The 16,235-nt window shown below is 38.9% G+C and overlaps 1 protein-coding gene across 1 annotated transcript in view; it reads right to left on the bottom strand.

Moving 5' to 3' along the window:
- RFX4 (regulatory factor X4) overlaps positions 1-16,235 on the bottom strand; it is a 98,173-nt gene that overhangs the window by 54,961 nt on the left and 26,977 nt on the right. Inside the window, exons 3-4 of the mRNA XM_069859688.1 lie at positions 15,424-15,484; positions 10,140-10,263 (exon numbers count right to left, since the gene is read on the bottom strand). Of these exons, the coding sequence (XP_069715789.1) occupies positions 10,140-10,263; positions 15,424-15,484 (185 nt within the window). The remainder of the gene's footprint in view (positions 1-10,139; positions 10,264-15,423; positions 15,485-16,235) is intronic.

Raw genomic sequence — 16,235 nt, 5'->3', positions numbered from 1 at the left:
GTTTGAAGTGCTTTCTGAATGAAGTGTAGTCCTTATTCTCGCAGCAGTGGTCAAAAGATCCCATGGGTGGTATCCAAAGGAATTTTGGAATGAACGGGCCTTTTAACATTGTCCTTCAACAGAACTGAAATTTCATCTCATACTTCTCCAAAGTGACCACAAATCCAGCTGCCCTATGAGATCTGCTGAGTAGAAGGGCACAGGTTTTACACTTGCCAAGTAAAATTCTACCTAAATTACACTACGGTTCTGACTGTTCGGCATTACTTTATGCTACTTGGCTTTTTGGTTCTGAGATAGATGTAGACCAGGAGTTGCACATGCAAATAACTTCTGTCCTTACTATATGAGCCTCAGAAAACAATGCTCCTTCAATTTCTTTCTCAGTTAATAACTTTGTGTTCTTCTTCTCTTTCCTCTGATTTGATCTTGCCTTCTGCTTATAGAACACCTTGCATGCCATTCTCGATTAAAAAAAAATATTAAGAACCGTTTTACATTTTTGCAACTTAACAGTTCTTTTGGTGATTGCCTTCTGTATACATAAGAGCCAGATAGATGTCATTACATCATAAACCAACAGATAAGTTGTTTACACCTTTTCAGGGGACTTGTATGTCCAGGTCAGCATTTTTTAACTCTTTTACAGACAATCCTGGTACATGGTTTTAGGAATGACTGTGTAGGTGGAAGAGAAGGGGACTTTTTTCTTTCCAATAGGCAGTAACTTTTCAACTCTGAATGTATGGGGCAAGCAAAACGAATGCAGGAAAGTCAAGTCTTCTCGCATCATTCTCTCACAATGAGATTACAATGCTGGTAGTAGAACATTCCACATATATTGTACAGATCTTGGAGTTAACAGGATTTTTATCCAGTTTCAGCTTTTTAAACCTAGCAGAGATATCTGAATAAACTTGAATTAAATATCTAGTTCCTTGTGGGTTTACTCATCAAATAAGGCAATAAAAATAAAGTTGCTTCAGCATCCATACAAAACAGAAAGCTTTATGACCAACAACTAGAAAAACTCAATTCCTCTGTAAAGGTCTGTATTTCAGTCTGCACAACCTATTAACCTTAGGCAGGGCTATCTATGGAGCTGTTCCGTGGCTGCAAAGGTGCATTCCTTCATCCTGATTACTGCCAGCTGTAATTTCTGCCATTGCATTTCTCCTCACTTCTCCAGCACTGTGACATTGCAACACAGGCAGAGCCAGCCCAGCTCTAAAATGAGGAATGTTTTGTCTATTCTGCCTTCATCCCTTCACTGTGACCCATCACTCCTTCTTGCATTCAGTATCAAACTGTGAACTTCATGCTTCCCAATTATTCCATATAAATTCTTCTAGAATGTGAGGTGCCAAAACAAATCAGGGAAAAAATACCCTAACTATCCTATAAAGCACTGTATGCACTTGTATTCATGCGAATAAAGATGGATGGAATAAACCAGAGATGTCTAGAAACTTGTCAAGCGATTTTTTCCTCCCTTCCCATGTCAAAATATTAAAATTTGCTATGAGAGCAACAGACAGAGGATGACTTCTGGAAGTTTTTTCCCTGCAAAAAATTTAAATTTCTACTTCTCAAAGAGCACGTTCATTTTATCAATGCATCTAATCTAGAAGGATGTTATTTTTTATTACTCTTGTTCTTTTCTATTTTAAATAATTCTAGCCATGTTTCTAGAACTTGCCCAAGTGAAAGAATAAAACCAAACTAAATTGCGAACCAGCATTTGCACTCAGTCAGAATAAGAAATGGATTTCAGGCTCCATGCTCTGTAGCTCTGGGAGGTTCTATAGAGATTCTAAATACAATAGAATAAATTCTCTTTCCTCTGATAACAGCTCTTCGTAACAGGGCCTGGCTCTATTTATCTCAACTCAAGTTTCGAATCCCAAATCTAGAGGGCATGCTTTACTTTTATGAAGTCAGGTATAGATGATCTGTATTAATCAAATTCTATCATAGTGTCTTAAACTTCTTTGCCATGGCAACAGGAGACAAAAGAGTGATGCCATATATAACTGTACTCCTGCACAGTTATGCTTTCCTTACTTGTACTTATGTGAAACACAAACAATTCTGATATCTTCACTCTTATATACGGGTGGGATTTTTAGGCTCATTCATCTTTGATCTGCTACTGCTCCAGCTGGATTGTTCTGGGCTTTTCCCCTCTGCTTTTGAACATCCTGCACTGAGGCGGTCTATTGTTATCAACACCTGTGTTAACAGATACCTTTTGACTCAAAGATGTCTTGGGGCTGGCTTAATGCCAGATTGACTTGAGGAAAAGGTCAAGAAGGCTTTGCCCCCCAAAAAATCCACTGATAGGAAAGTGCATAATCAAATTAGTCCATTACAAAATACTATTCCTGTCCCCCAAATCCACCAAACTGTGTCAAGAAAAGGAGACAAGGCATGAATGTGTCTATGCCCTCTCTACCCTTTGCTTACCTGCTTTCATGGCCCATGAGAGAAGACTGTAGTGTATGTATTCTTGACCCCAGATCTGTTGTCTGTTTAGATTCAATGGCTTTCCCATTTCTCTCCACTCACTTTCATCATTTTGTGGAGCAGGCCATGGTCTGTCTGTAGGATAAGATCTTGTTTCTAACACTGCTATATCTCAACTTCTGCTGTAAAGCAAATTACAGGAGCCTGCTGGCACTTTGTTTAATGCCTATGCCCAATTCAGCCTGCTACAGAGATTCAGACGCCGTAAGGAGTTCCAACTGAACTGAACCCTTCAGTGAAGCTTGTGAGACCTCTCCTCAAATTCATTTATGTACAATAATATCCTCCTTCAGCAGGTCCACTGGCCAGATGGAATTCAGCCTAGGGCATGATCAAACAGATTACTGCATCCCAACAAAGCTGTAAACATCAAATGCTCTGACTCAGATGCTTAGCTGAGCTGCAGCCACTTTCAGTGCTGACTTGCTGAAGCCAAGCAGATCTAAAACCCTGCACAACTCCCCCTGCTCTGTACTGGTGCCAGCATGCTTACTGCCATCACCCAGCATATCTGTGGGAAAAGGCTGAGCGCCAGGATCCCTGCACACTGGCAGACCCTGTGCTGTAAGAACAGCCTCTGGGATGTGTTGACAAGGCATGAGGTAAAGTAGCCCAGAGGCCTCTCTATTTCATGCAGAAGATGTATCTAGAAGCCAGATGCTTCAAGTGGCAAAGCCAGTGAAATCGCCTTTGCTAGAGAGCAAATCTTTGGGAAAGGAGAAGTCACTCCAAAGAAACTGAGGTGTCCTTGCTGGTTTGCTTACTTCCCAAACTCAAGGAGAAAAAGGCAATAGCCAGCAACCTGCAATAATGGAAGGGATTAGTGAAGCAGAGCCAAGGCAGGCAAAGAGCTTTCCAATTACAGTGTAGGACCTTTGTTCCCCACACCAGCATGACTGCTTGCATCTGTGGTACTTGTGCCATTATGTCCTCCTCATAGGAGTCTGGCCTAGGAGATTCTGAATCAAGAAGAAAAGTCATACTGGTGTTAACTGTCCTTCAGTCAGAAATTTTAGTTTTTAAAAAGGGATGAAGGAAACAGATGAACTGCTCAAATAGCACTGACAGACTGATATGTTCCTTAAATGCAGTAACAGAAACTGCATCCTCAGCTTTAGATGGATTTTTCTGCAGCTTTTTTTTCCTATCTTGACATAAAGAAGGTCTAATAAAAAGCCATTCTGTACATAGTAATTTTACACAATAAAGCATAATGCAGTTTTATTCTATCAGAAGAGAGCGCTCAGAGTAAATTTGGCTTTGCTGTACAAGTTACTATTGCAGCTACTTAGGAACAAAGGAAAATAAAGTAATACATCTTCAGAAGAAATATCTCCTTATGCACAGCAGGCAATTTCCAGATGTGTGCATCAATACAAAGACAAATCATAATGCAATCACATTGCAATACATTATCAAAGAAGTGTCAGTAAAGTTATGTGTCTATTCTTTCTAAACATTAAATATATATAGTATGATAATGTGAAAGTGTAAATCATCTTTATGCTAATTGTGTTTGGAGGAGTGGTGCTGCTGGCAAAAATTCTGACCATAGAGACAGTGCAAAGTGGTAAAAGAGGACTCTGGCTGGTACAGGCTGTACCTCCCTGGAGCAAAGCAAACCATAGGGAAAAAAATACTTTTCTGCTGGTTTAACTGTGCCTCAGTCCAATTTTTTTTAATGGGGTGAAAATATTGGTCAAAAATGTAAATAATCTCTTTCCTAACCTGTATTACAAATCTATTGTGGACTTAACCCTTCTTTATTTAGTGAAACAGATTTATTGGAATATAACATTCACTTACAGCAAAGCCAGCCAGGGAACAAGAAAGAGGCTCTAAAATTTATGCAAGCACACATTGATGTTAAGCTTCTTTACACTGCCAGAGCGATGTAAGGGGACCTTGGGCTGAGGGGGAGCCACCCTGTGAAGAGTCAGCATCCTTCATTTTCCCTTTCAAATATTAATTTATTATTGCTTCTCAAAAGGCACAGCAGGAGAGCACCAAAAGAAAAAAGGAAAAACAAAAGAGGAAAGTATTTAACCTCCAGGGGGCGCATGGGAGTTGTGGGAAGAACACTCCATGAGGATGCAAAAGAGGTTGCACCACGAGAAACTAAGTGTTCTGTATGAGAGGTATGGCAGGGTCCAGGAGGTGACAGAGCACTGCACAGTAAAATTAAAGCACTGGATTGAGGACATGGAGGATAAGGGAAACTGGTGCAGAGGAGGAAGATGGCATCTTCAAGGGGCTTGATTAAGAAAATAATGTTAATTTAGAGTCACAAAAGAAACAAGAGTTTCAGTGTTGGAAATAAAAGTGAAAGAGAACTTAAAGACCTGCCAACCCAGCTGTTCAGCTGGGTGATGTGCTCCAGCTAGAAGAGAACCAATAAGCCTTATGGCACCCATATGTATGCAATAGTTACCAACGGGCTTGGAAATGCTCAAACCTTTCTGCTTTTTATTTGATTCAGTGAAGGCCCCCATCGTTCAGCTTTTGACACCATACCCAGTGAAAATAATGAGTCAGAGCCTTCATCCACCATAATTCCTAGCTCACTGTATTACTTGTCACTGGCATTTTAAGTTAACACGTTGCTCAGAAAAAAAACCCCATGCACCTGCTCAACCCTCCCTGCTGCAGGCAGCAGCAAAACTTCCAGCTAGAAACACCTTAAACTGCTGAGAGTCCACAGGGTCCTAGGACAGACCCCAAGGCATTTGCAGCACAGGGCTGAGGGGCACAAGGCTGCTGTCTTTTTTAAGTGACCTCAGCAGCTGGGCTTTGACTCCTTCTGCCTGAAGAGTAATTCACATTCTAAACAAATTCACTGTAAGAAAGCTTTTTCTCACATGCAACGTTTTATTGTTAATAACTCAATGACATACCTGCCCTTCCTCACTGTACTACCCTGCCTTCTCACTGGAACATCTTTACTTATTCTGCTCCACTTTTGGGTGAATTAATAATCCCATTGAGTATAATATGCTTTGCTGCCTGCAAGAAGAGCAGGAGGTTAACACTGGAGTCTTCACTTGCTGATGCTCAGCTGTAGCCCTCCCTATTCACTGTTTACTTAAAGTTCCTGCCTTGCGCAGGCAGGAAAAAGCTTTTGTAATGATACTACACGCCCTTGTAAAAAGTCCTTCCCCATCTTTCCTGCATCCTCCTCAGGTACTGGAAGGTCACTATAAGGTCTCCTCGGAGCCTTCTCTTCTCCAGGCTGAACAAGTCCAACTCTCAGCCTGTCCTCATAGCAGAAGTGTTCCAGCCCTCCGATCATCTTCGTGGCCCTTACCACATTAGAGTCCTCCTTATTTTATATGTACTTTAAGTGGCTTAGGAGTTCAGGTCGCATTTTTAAAGGTGTTTCTTTATAAAGTAATTCTGTTCTTTCCTCTTTTTGTTTCTTTTGTTGCTATTAGACTGGTTTCCTCAGGAAACAATCTATGAGATATTACTGTCTTTGTCGATCTCTCCACCCCCCAGACCAGTTTTTGTTTCACTAATCCAGTATTACCAAATGCCTGAGTTCCAGTCCGTGTCCTAGAAGTTTAACAGAAAATGCTGGTGGGATAATGGGGAGAGCGTATTGGTGTTAATGCTGAGGAAAGGGAAGAAAGCTCAAGCTTTAGCTGAGCTATTTGGCACTGCCTGGCTGGACAGCCACGAGTATGAGGCAACCAGTCAACACTTTTATTTCTCTGAACCAGCCACCACATGTGCTGTTTCTTGCTCAGATGTCGGGGGGGGGGGGGGGTGGTGGTGGTGAAGAAATTAAAATAGACAGGGAAATATACAGACAGACATGAGGGAATCTAAAATGAACATAGAAAGAAAGTGCAGTAGATGTGTGAGAACCCTAAAAGAAGCAAGACCTTGATGTAGTGACTGGGACCTGAAAATATTTGAACATACTGCAGAGAAACATGGAGATATTACAGAAGATTTAGGTAAGGCTATGGATTTAGGTAACATAGGAGATATTACAGAAGATTTAGGTAAGGCTATGGATTTAGGTAACATAGGAGATGGTAAGAAACAAGATCCATTAGTTCAGCTGTTCATGAAAAATTTACTCTCCCTGTCATGCTCTGTTGTTGATATATTTGACTTACATCAACTATAAGAAGTACACATGGGTCAAAGTGTTGTCTACAAAACTTTAATCTGGAGAGACCCCATTCAGGCAAGTTTCCTTTGTCTCCAGTGGTATCTTTTAAAAAGTGAAATCAACACTGTTCTTTTAACTGAAATGTAACTGAGTGTGTAACATTACATTAGGATGCTACTCATTACAGATTTTTTTAATGTGCTGAACTCCATGCCGCTTTCTAAAAACTACCACTCTGTTAAAGAAAAAGTCTAAATATTTAACATTGCCCACAGAGCAAAAGTTCAAAGATGAATCATAAATTCAATGTGTTCTATTGAAAGGCGAACTGCCTACAACTTCACAGAACAAGTAACTCCTTTCTCTGAAGGAGATGACAGCTGCAGGGCTCTTGATGATTCCCAATGGGGACAAATATATCCAGGATCTCTGTTTCAGCAGCTGAATGCGGAAGCCCTCAAATAGCACCCATCTCACTTGTGATGGGTGAGCTCGACCCCTTGACCAGGCCGACCGTGGTTTCCTCCATAAAGGCCTGAGCCATAACTTAGCCATAAAATTCTCCAGTTTCCATTTGTTTTCTGAAAACCTGCAACAGAGCAGTGTGACTGAGCATCGATGCACATGAGCTTGGGGCATCTATCATGCTATTAACACACAAGTAGCTGGTGGCTTTTCCAAGACATTTATCAAGGAACAAAAAGTTGTGGGTACAAGGAGTCTCATGCACACCTTTCCCCACCACATGTAGTTCGACCTTAAGCCAACCACTTTATTCCGTAAATATGATGGCCTAAGTGAACCTTCTCTGAGATCTCCCTGCTAAGGCAGTGCGGCTGCATGTCAGTGATATTCCCTTGAGCTGGGACACCTCTCAAGGGTGCTCTTTGAGGAAGAGGCACCTTTTACCAACAGCAGATCCATGTCAAGTGACTGGTATTGCACATAACCTTGTACTACAGTAACTCTGATTTTGCCTTGGTAATTTTGATTGGATGCTGAATTGACACTAATGAAACAGTACTAATCCATGCAACTACTCAATATTATTATAAATTTGACATATATAATTCTTTAGACATAAACCATTAACCAAGTTTGGGACTAAGTCTGGATCCAACCACACCTGGGCACCTTTCTGAGAAGGAGTTTAGAAAGCAAGGGGGGCCATTCTGAAGCTCACAATTCAACGGGAGGGTCTCCCTTATGCTTTTGTGTCCCTAGTCTCTCTGTGAATCATTCTAACTTGGTTCTAATTCAATTTTCTATTATGTGTTTCTTCCATGTAGTAATTAATAGAGTGAACCTTGCCATTGAACTTTGTTAAGCCACACTTCTAAAACACCATAATAAAACCACTTTGCTAATACCTGTGACAGTAGGTCTTTAAGCGATTGAAATCACCCATTCACGATAAATTGGTGTAGTCAGCAGGAACCTAAATTAGTGTTCACAACACACTGCACTACCTCCAAGATGTTTATGCAACGCATATTGGCAATACGGTATTTAAGTCACATGATAACAACTCTGTTGGCTAAAACTTCATTTCTGTACCTGGTTCTAAGAAGATGACTGCAATCTATTGATTGAATGAAGTGGGCGTCTGCGTTGCAGGTCTTCATTACTGTGCAGTACATTTTCTTAGCAATATTAGATTGGAAAGAATCTCTGGGGTCTGCTCTACGTTCTGCAGATGCAGAAGCCTGTTTCACTCCAATATTTGTGCCTGTGTTGTCTGAGGTTTTGTATACACCTGTGCAGAAGCCTCAGTTCCCAGATTCAAAAGCAATAGTCTAGTTTTAGATGGCTTCCTCTCCACAAAAAGGGCAAAAAAGATTTCATGCATCACTGCTGCAGAACTTTATTGCAACCAAGTGGAGAACACGTGGAAACCAGCACATGAAAAACACATTGGAATGGCATGATTTTTGCATGGAAGACACTATACCTGTCCTGCTAAGTAAAGGTACTCCTGCTGAAGAACAGGGTATGTGAATGTGGGGCAGGGGAGGAGGAGGATGGAGTAGTATACAGTGTAACAAGACTGTCACATACTGAAAATTTATGAAGTCCCCAGTAAACATAAGTCCTGATGAAATAATTACAGAATAGCTATGCTCTACAATCGACAGACATTTTTAGCAGCAGCAAAAGTAGTATCATGTAAATTTTACCCACATTCCAAATATATTAGCCTGCATGAAGTCTGGTTTTTGTTCTAACTATTCCTAAATTACACATTGCCACTATATTAACAAGTTGGTAACAATAATATGTACAATGAACAATTTCATTCACACTTAAACAGTGTATTTAAACAGAAACTTAACACAGAATCAACTGAACTATGCAGATCTTTAAAACACAACAAATAAAGTAGTGTTACAACATGGTGCATTTTACTTGCCTCGCTAAAATGCCTACACAAAGATACAGCATAGTCAGTGACACCTCATTAAATACATTATTCCCCTTCACCTACTCTTTACACAGACACTTATCCTAGGAACACCTTTCCTTTTTTGAATACCCAGTACTTCTACAGAACAAACATTGCAAACACTGGAAGGGAATAGCTTGCAGGAAATCAGCTTCAGATTCATGCTTGCAAGCATTTGAAAAACAGTGGCAAACCCTACACTTTGGGGTTTTTAACAGCCTACAACTTTTAAAGGCTTGTGACACATTCTATTGTAAATTTTCAGTTTTAAATAAAAATTTTAATGAGTAAAGGTATCACCCTATTTTTCACAGAGAGGAAAACATCGCCTGACAAGCAAATCCATAATAAGAACTTCATATAACATCCTAGCCAACATTAACATCTGCTAGTGGTGTGGGTGTATAGCAGCTTCACTGCTCACGTCAGGATAAAGTACAGCTACCTCTGTTCTAAGAGTGTGTCTCCACTCTGGGTCTGGAGTGGCTCTTACTAGAGCTGGACTGGAAAGTGAAAGCACAAGGAATCACAGTGCAAAGATAACTTGGCAGCCTGTACCTGCATTGCCACTCAAATGTCATTAGATGCTTTCTGGACTTGTACTCCACTATGTGGATTTGCCAGTGTGAGCCGATAGTGTTAATTCAGGGATCTCTGTATCATGCTTACAAGAATGGCGTAGATAGGCTCCAGAATTAAATGATTTTAAAAAAATATTTGTCAAAGCAGTGCAGCTCACAATGCAAATGTGTTTACATTTGCTTGTATCTGACTTCCAAGCTGCCAAAATTGTATATCATATCACTGTCAGCTAGTCTGGGGCCTGAAGTAATGAAAAAAATTAGTGCATTCTGGACATGAGTCATGATTAGAAATTATTCCAACCCTCTAAACGCTTGAAAACTTAGCCTTTGTCCAATAACTTGAATACATAGAGATTCCATTCATACACCTCTATTTCTAATAGTAAATGGTTTAGTTCGTTTCAATAATCCAAACTCACCTGAACCAGGTGAGAGCTTAAGGTATCATACTGCTGCTTAGACTTACCTTCCCAAAGCTGGCAGCATTAACGGGTTGCGTGTCATTTTTCTCACAGAAGTCCAAGTAATGCATGTAGAGAGCGCTTCGAGGAATGCAAACACCTTCTGCAATCTCATAGTTCTCCTCCAGCCTTAAAAAGCAAATATCAAACAGAGAAAACTGCAAGTATGTTGGATGTCCTGTATGATAAACAAAAAAAGCTGCGTCTTCAAGACCAAACATTCTGGCTTCTGCTTGTCTACTACTTTTTTTTCTGTTTTGTTCCTAAATGCTCCTTCCAATTCACTTCTGTAATGCTTATTTGCTTCAATTGGTTCACGCCTGCTATCAAAACCAGAGGATGTGAGTTCCCAGGCAAGCAGAGATCAGTACAAAGGGATATTGGGTTTTGAACATGCCCCCAAGCCACTATTTTTAGGAAAAATACATACTAATAACTTTTTATACTCCAAAAGCTTCCTGCAGTAAACAAATACATGTACAACTATGAAACAATAAATATTCCATGAGGGAAAGCATTCTTTCATTCTTTACGGGATTCTTCACTTCCGCAAATTTCTGTACCTTGAGGCAGCAGCTGTGTGAGTTATTCGCCAATACTCAAGAGCGTGCACAAAATCACATCTGCATAAAGATTTTTTGCTGTTGCTTATGGACACAGTGAAAAAAGTCTCCATGGTTTGTATAAAATGCTGAACAAAATAGTGATACAACATCCTCCTCTGCCTTGCAGAAATTATTACTATTCATTTACACATGCAAATCTATGACTATACAATATCGAATTATGCATCAAATATATGAATAGGCATATGCTTCATCTTTAAAATCTGAAACTGGGCTCATTGTAAATCTATAGATTAGAAGAAACACTCCTTTAACACAACATTTTTATGAACGCTGATCCAGCAAGAGGTATTTACAGACCTACTTCACTTTGAAGCAGAATTAGTCTTGTCATCCATGGTGTCACTCATATGCATATAGTTACATGCACACTTGTCTGTCTTGCTGGCTAGAAGAAGGCAGGTGCAACTTCCTCTTAAACACATTATACAATTAATACGTATTCTCAAAAAGCTCAAATTTTACAGTAAATAACCCCCTGTTGTTTGATAGCTGTAGAAAACCTTCCAGCTATCTAGTTTCTCTCCTTCACCACCTTTTTCAGGACCTACCTACCTTCCATTTCAGTGATCGTGATCATTTGTGACTGCAAACTATTTTAATAAGATATCCGGCTGGGTGAATGGAATCAGTTTGTATGGGCAACATCTATTCTTCCTTGGTTTCTACAGAAATATCATCACGGCATCTTTCCTCAAATTCATAGTGCTTTAACAAAACCTCCTTTCAAAACCCGGAGAGTTCGTTTGTATACTATAGCTGCTAATTGGAATGTCAGCTTCCGTGACCAAGACAGGACAGAAAGAAAAGCAGTTAATTATTTCTGTTCATATCTGATGATTTTTTCTCTTTTTCTCCTCTCTTTCACAGAGAGTCATTAGTCTGACACTGAACAATGCTCCATTATACCTGAACTTTTTTTTTAATGATCAAAAAACCCATCTTGCTCCACTTCTTTTATTTTCCTATCTTTTATTTAACAACTTTATCATATTTTGAATTCAGCTTCATTCTACAGTATTATAGAAAGATAATGAACTCAATCTTCTACCTAACAAATCACTATCAGAAATAATATATATAAAACATTTTAAATGTCCTAATAAAGCCATGTGAAATCCAGTATTTCATAATGAGACCTTTTGTACCACTACAGTATAGCAATAAAACCCTTAATCCTTCCACAGCAATGACAATTTTATCTGTCCCTATTCCTATTTCCCTCTTCATACTTACGTACATGTGGATTAAATGAGATTATTCTATAGCACAGGCATGTCTGCAGCGTTGTTACAAACTTGCTTTTAGATAGAAAGACAACAGAACAACCATGATGTTTCTATTGCTAATTACATAAAGGATTCTAGAACAGACTATTTTTGATGCATTACAACAGTATTTGTGAAATTACTAATCTGGAGAGAATCCATTACCTTGCAGTATTTTACCTTCCTCTTCTTTAGTTCTTGTTATGGATGTTGCAAAAAAATAGAATAGTTTTGTTGACTTTAGCTTCACAATAAGGTTCTTATTTGGAGCACCTACACTGTAAGCCACCAAACTGCATGGAGTTAGACTGTTTACCTTTTGAGTAATTATGTGTTTGAAGAAGTAGACACACACATCAAATTAAGGTAAAATAAAATTTCATGCTTACAGTTTAGTAAACCAGTTCACTAATGAAATAATGATGAATGTTTTAGAGCTAAGTGTTTAGCAAGCTGTAGCTTTACAGATAATAATGACCACAGGAACATAGAATAAGCACATGATGCCATGTATTGGTATATTTATGGCTTAACAGTTAAATTTCAGCTGGGCAGTTTCCCCAACTATTATGTACTTGGCAACAATCGTACATTTAGCAGACCTTTCACTTCATTTTGTGACATCAACGAAACAAAGTAAAAACATAATTGCTGTTTCCAGGAAAAGAATATTTAGCCAGGATGACAGTCATCCAGACATGCATCTGGCACATTCAGCTGCTTCTTCCTCCTCCTCGTTTACATTGTTCAACATGCTTTGCCTTTGGAGAGGCATAAGCATTAAGGATAGATCCCCATGGGATTGCTCTTGTTTACCTTTCTCAGCAAGGTGCCAGACAAGAAATAACTAATAAAGGTGACAGCAGTATGAACCAAGTGACAAAACTGACATACTTCCCTTACATCGTGCTTCACTTTCCCTACTACTTTCCTCATCTTTTTTCCCTGCTACTGACATTTTTTCTATTTCTGTTCTCCAATGCTGCCTTGCCCTCATAAAAGATAGTAGTATCTTAGAGTAAAAAAGCAGCTTTAGCTTTGCAGGCAACAGAAGCTGCAGACAATTGTGGTGCAGAACAAGGCAAGCTCAGTACTTTATCCTGAAATCTGGTCAATAATTCATCGCTTCCATCACTTGAATCCAGCCCAGAGATTCCTGTAAGAGATTACTCAAGGCAGACTCAGGTAAATTTCTTCTTTGTCTTTCGTGACTGTGCAAAAACTTGGTCTGAGGCCAGAGCAGGCAAAACCTACAGGAAGCACTCAGTGCTGGCCACAACAGTTAACCAACCCATGGGTTGCTAGGTGCTACTACAGTACAAATAACCTGATGCTAACGTGCTTGGCTTTCCAGAACAGTAGAAACTCAGCTTCCTCACACAAAGCAAGCTTACAAGCTCGAAAGTTGTGGTCAAAGCACTTTCGAGCTTGTAATTTGATTTAGTGTATCAAACCCACTAGCATATTTTCCCTAGGATATACCAATGCCAGGTGGCAGCACATGTGCTGAAAAGCATATGGAACACCCCTGGAAACTTTTCTATGGTATGGGTGCTAAGCTAGGAAATCTGTTAATATGAGCCAGTTGTATTATTCAGCCTAACACCACCTAAAGACATGAAGATTGAAAACTTTGCTTTTCGTTCCCTCATGTATTTTTGGGAAGAAAGCTGAATGGAGGAAATTGCAGATGAGCTGGAATACTCAAAAGAGAGAATATATGACCCACCTAGAGATGTAAGAAACACAAAATAACAGACAGGTAGTAAGCCAGTACACTAGCAAGTGGGGAGGGAAGATGATGTAAGCATCCTTTTCAGAATCAAAATTCTAGGATTCTGTTGCAAACACAGCTGAATGAGCATTAGTGCGCACACTGCATTGCAGCAGGGCTCAATATCCCAGGAGTTTAGGGATTTACTAACCTTTATGACTGAGGAAGCTTGAAAGTATTTGGCAAAAGACTGTTTACAGTATTTGCATGTTTTCTGTTGGGAACGGTATCGTTGGCTTGTTCTAATTAACTCTGACTCCTTGGCTACTACATTATTCGGTCCTGTGGAAAAGACTCTTAACTGACTCTACAGCAAAATAAACATTGTTCTGAATTTGGAACTAGTAAGCCCTCCTGGTATCTTATTTCTGCTTGATAGTTCTTTGTTATCCTGCTTGAACTGTGTTGAAGTTGTTTGGGTGGAAAATGGGAAGTAGTAAAATACATCTATGACATTTCACTGTTATTCTAACGATTTTCTCTCTGCCTGTAGTCGCTTTCTTTATTCACTTTTCATGAACTTATGAAAAATAGAACTTTGATACAAATAGGTAGAAAGAGGTAATAATTCAGAACAAATGCCTTTATTTGTATTTGCCCGTCTCAGGATTTGTACTGGAAGTGTCTGCAAGTTTCTTCAACGCAGAAAATGGAATATTTGCAGTAACCTATTCTAGTCAACCTACAATTTTGGGTTTTAAAAAAAATCTAAAATTTAACCAATCAACTTCAAAGAGCAAATACAGATGATATAATCTATAAACCTCTTTATGCATATTTAACAGGATCACAGAATTTCACAGACAGAGAAAAAGAGTAAAATTTACTGAAGGAACTGCACTTTTCTGCTTGTTCAGTTAGATCTCCCTAAAGACTAAGAAGCAGAAAATAACTTTGTTAATAATTTTGCTAAAAAAACCCAACTAATTTTTTTCCAATAATCTATCTTTTCATCCAGAAAATTATGGGAAGTACCTACAGATGAAGTAAAAGCCTTTATTTAAAAGACTTAAAACAAGCTAATGCTTCAGATAAGCATGTTCCAAGGCTTCTCTGTAACAGCTCTGTTTGGTTAGATACATGGAACCTCCTGAAAGGTTGTTGATCACCTACAATATTAAGAAAGCTAAACCAGAATTGAAAACCTAAATTAAGTAAAAAGCCAACAAAAGCTCGAGAGAGAACCTACAGAAAGAGATGTGAGAAGTGCATGTAATAGTACAGAGCATGCAGCCAAATACACTATTGTAAAGTGGGCTTCATCACACATTGAAACGTATGCGAGTCTGGAAAAAAAATCTCAGTACTAGTTTTCTTTTTTTTAATAAATATAACAATGATGACAAACCACAAATCACACATTGGCAAGGTGGCAAACAAATATGCCAAGCAGCTCTTCTAAACTGTATCAGAGGTTTCCTATTTTCAAACAACTCCCATAAGAATGAGACATTCGCCAAGAAATGCTGCACAGCATGCTAAATGAGCAGATTAAACATATACAGAGAAAGTATCTTCAGAAAGGTATAAGATGTCCAAGCCCTCTATTCACTTCAGCTGGTAAAAGGATAAGAAAAAACACTAACAAGTTTTCTTGATTGTTTTAAAACAGGCACCTTACCATTGCAGTGTAGCTGGAGTTGAGTGTGGTTTCGATGCTCTATTGTTTTCTTTTTCCTCATCTGTCAAGAAACAAAAAAAAAAATACTGTGTAATTTCAGTGGGAACGGGCCAGGTATTTGTGAACCGGAATGGAATTATCTGATAAAAAAATATTCTTTTGCCAAAGCTTTCCCAAAATGTTTACTAAATTGTGGAAACATAAATAATGATGCTTCCTAAGCTTGCATCTGTCAATATTGCTTAAAGCAATAATGCTTGCGAACATCACTGATAGCAGGAGCAGTGCAGTGTATAGGAAAAGTGACATTGGAAATGATAAGTTTATACATACAGCAAAAAAAGCAACTCTTATAACTCTAGCAGGACATCAGAACACTTTCACCTGCTTTAAGGGAACAGTTGCCTTGCCTGTGGTTTTTTTAGATGATGTGTTTAACCTAACAAAGTTCACCTATTATTGTGATCCTAACATGGTATATACTAGATGTTTATAAATTTACAAAGACTAATTTTGGACAAGAAAAACTGCAACTAAAGGCATTCCATAATGTACTTTATTCCTTTTCAGATTGTTTTTCTGGTATTATTCCTCATTAACCATTTCCAAGGTAACTCTCTGATTTGCTGACTTTCCAAAAATTTGAATAAAAGATGAATAAAGAAAAAGAGAACAAAACCAAAACTGTTTTAAAATACTGGACTTTTCCCACTTCGTATTAGTTCTTTAAAAAGTTAAAGCTATGTCTAGAATAATTCCTGTTATTTTGTGATTTGCGGAACATATAAAACATTCCTAAGTGAAAGCTGGGA

Source organism: Phaenicophaeus curvirostris, chromosome 1 (assembly GCF_032191515.1).
Source record: "Phaenicophaeus curvirostris isolate KB17595 chromosome 1, BPBGC_Pcur_1.0, whole genome shotgun sequence".
Classification (NCBI taxonomy): domain Eukaryota; kingdom Metazoa; phylum Chordata; class Aves; order Cuculiformes; family Cuculidae; genus Phaenicophaeus; species Phaenicophaeus curvirostris.
Note: the sequence above shows the minus strand (reverse complement) of the source record. Positions and strands in the feature narration are given on the sequence as shown.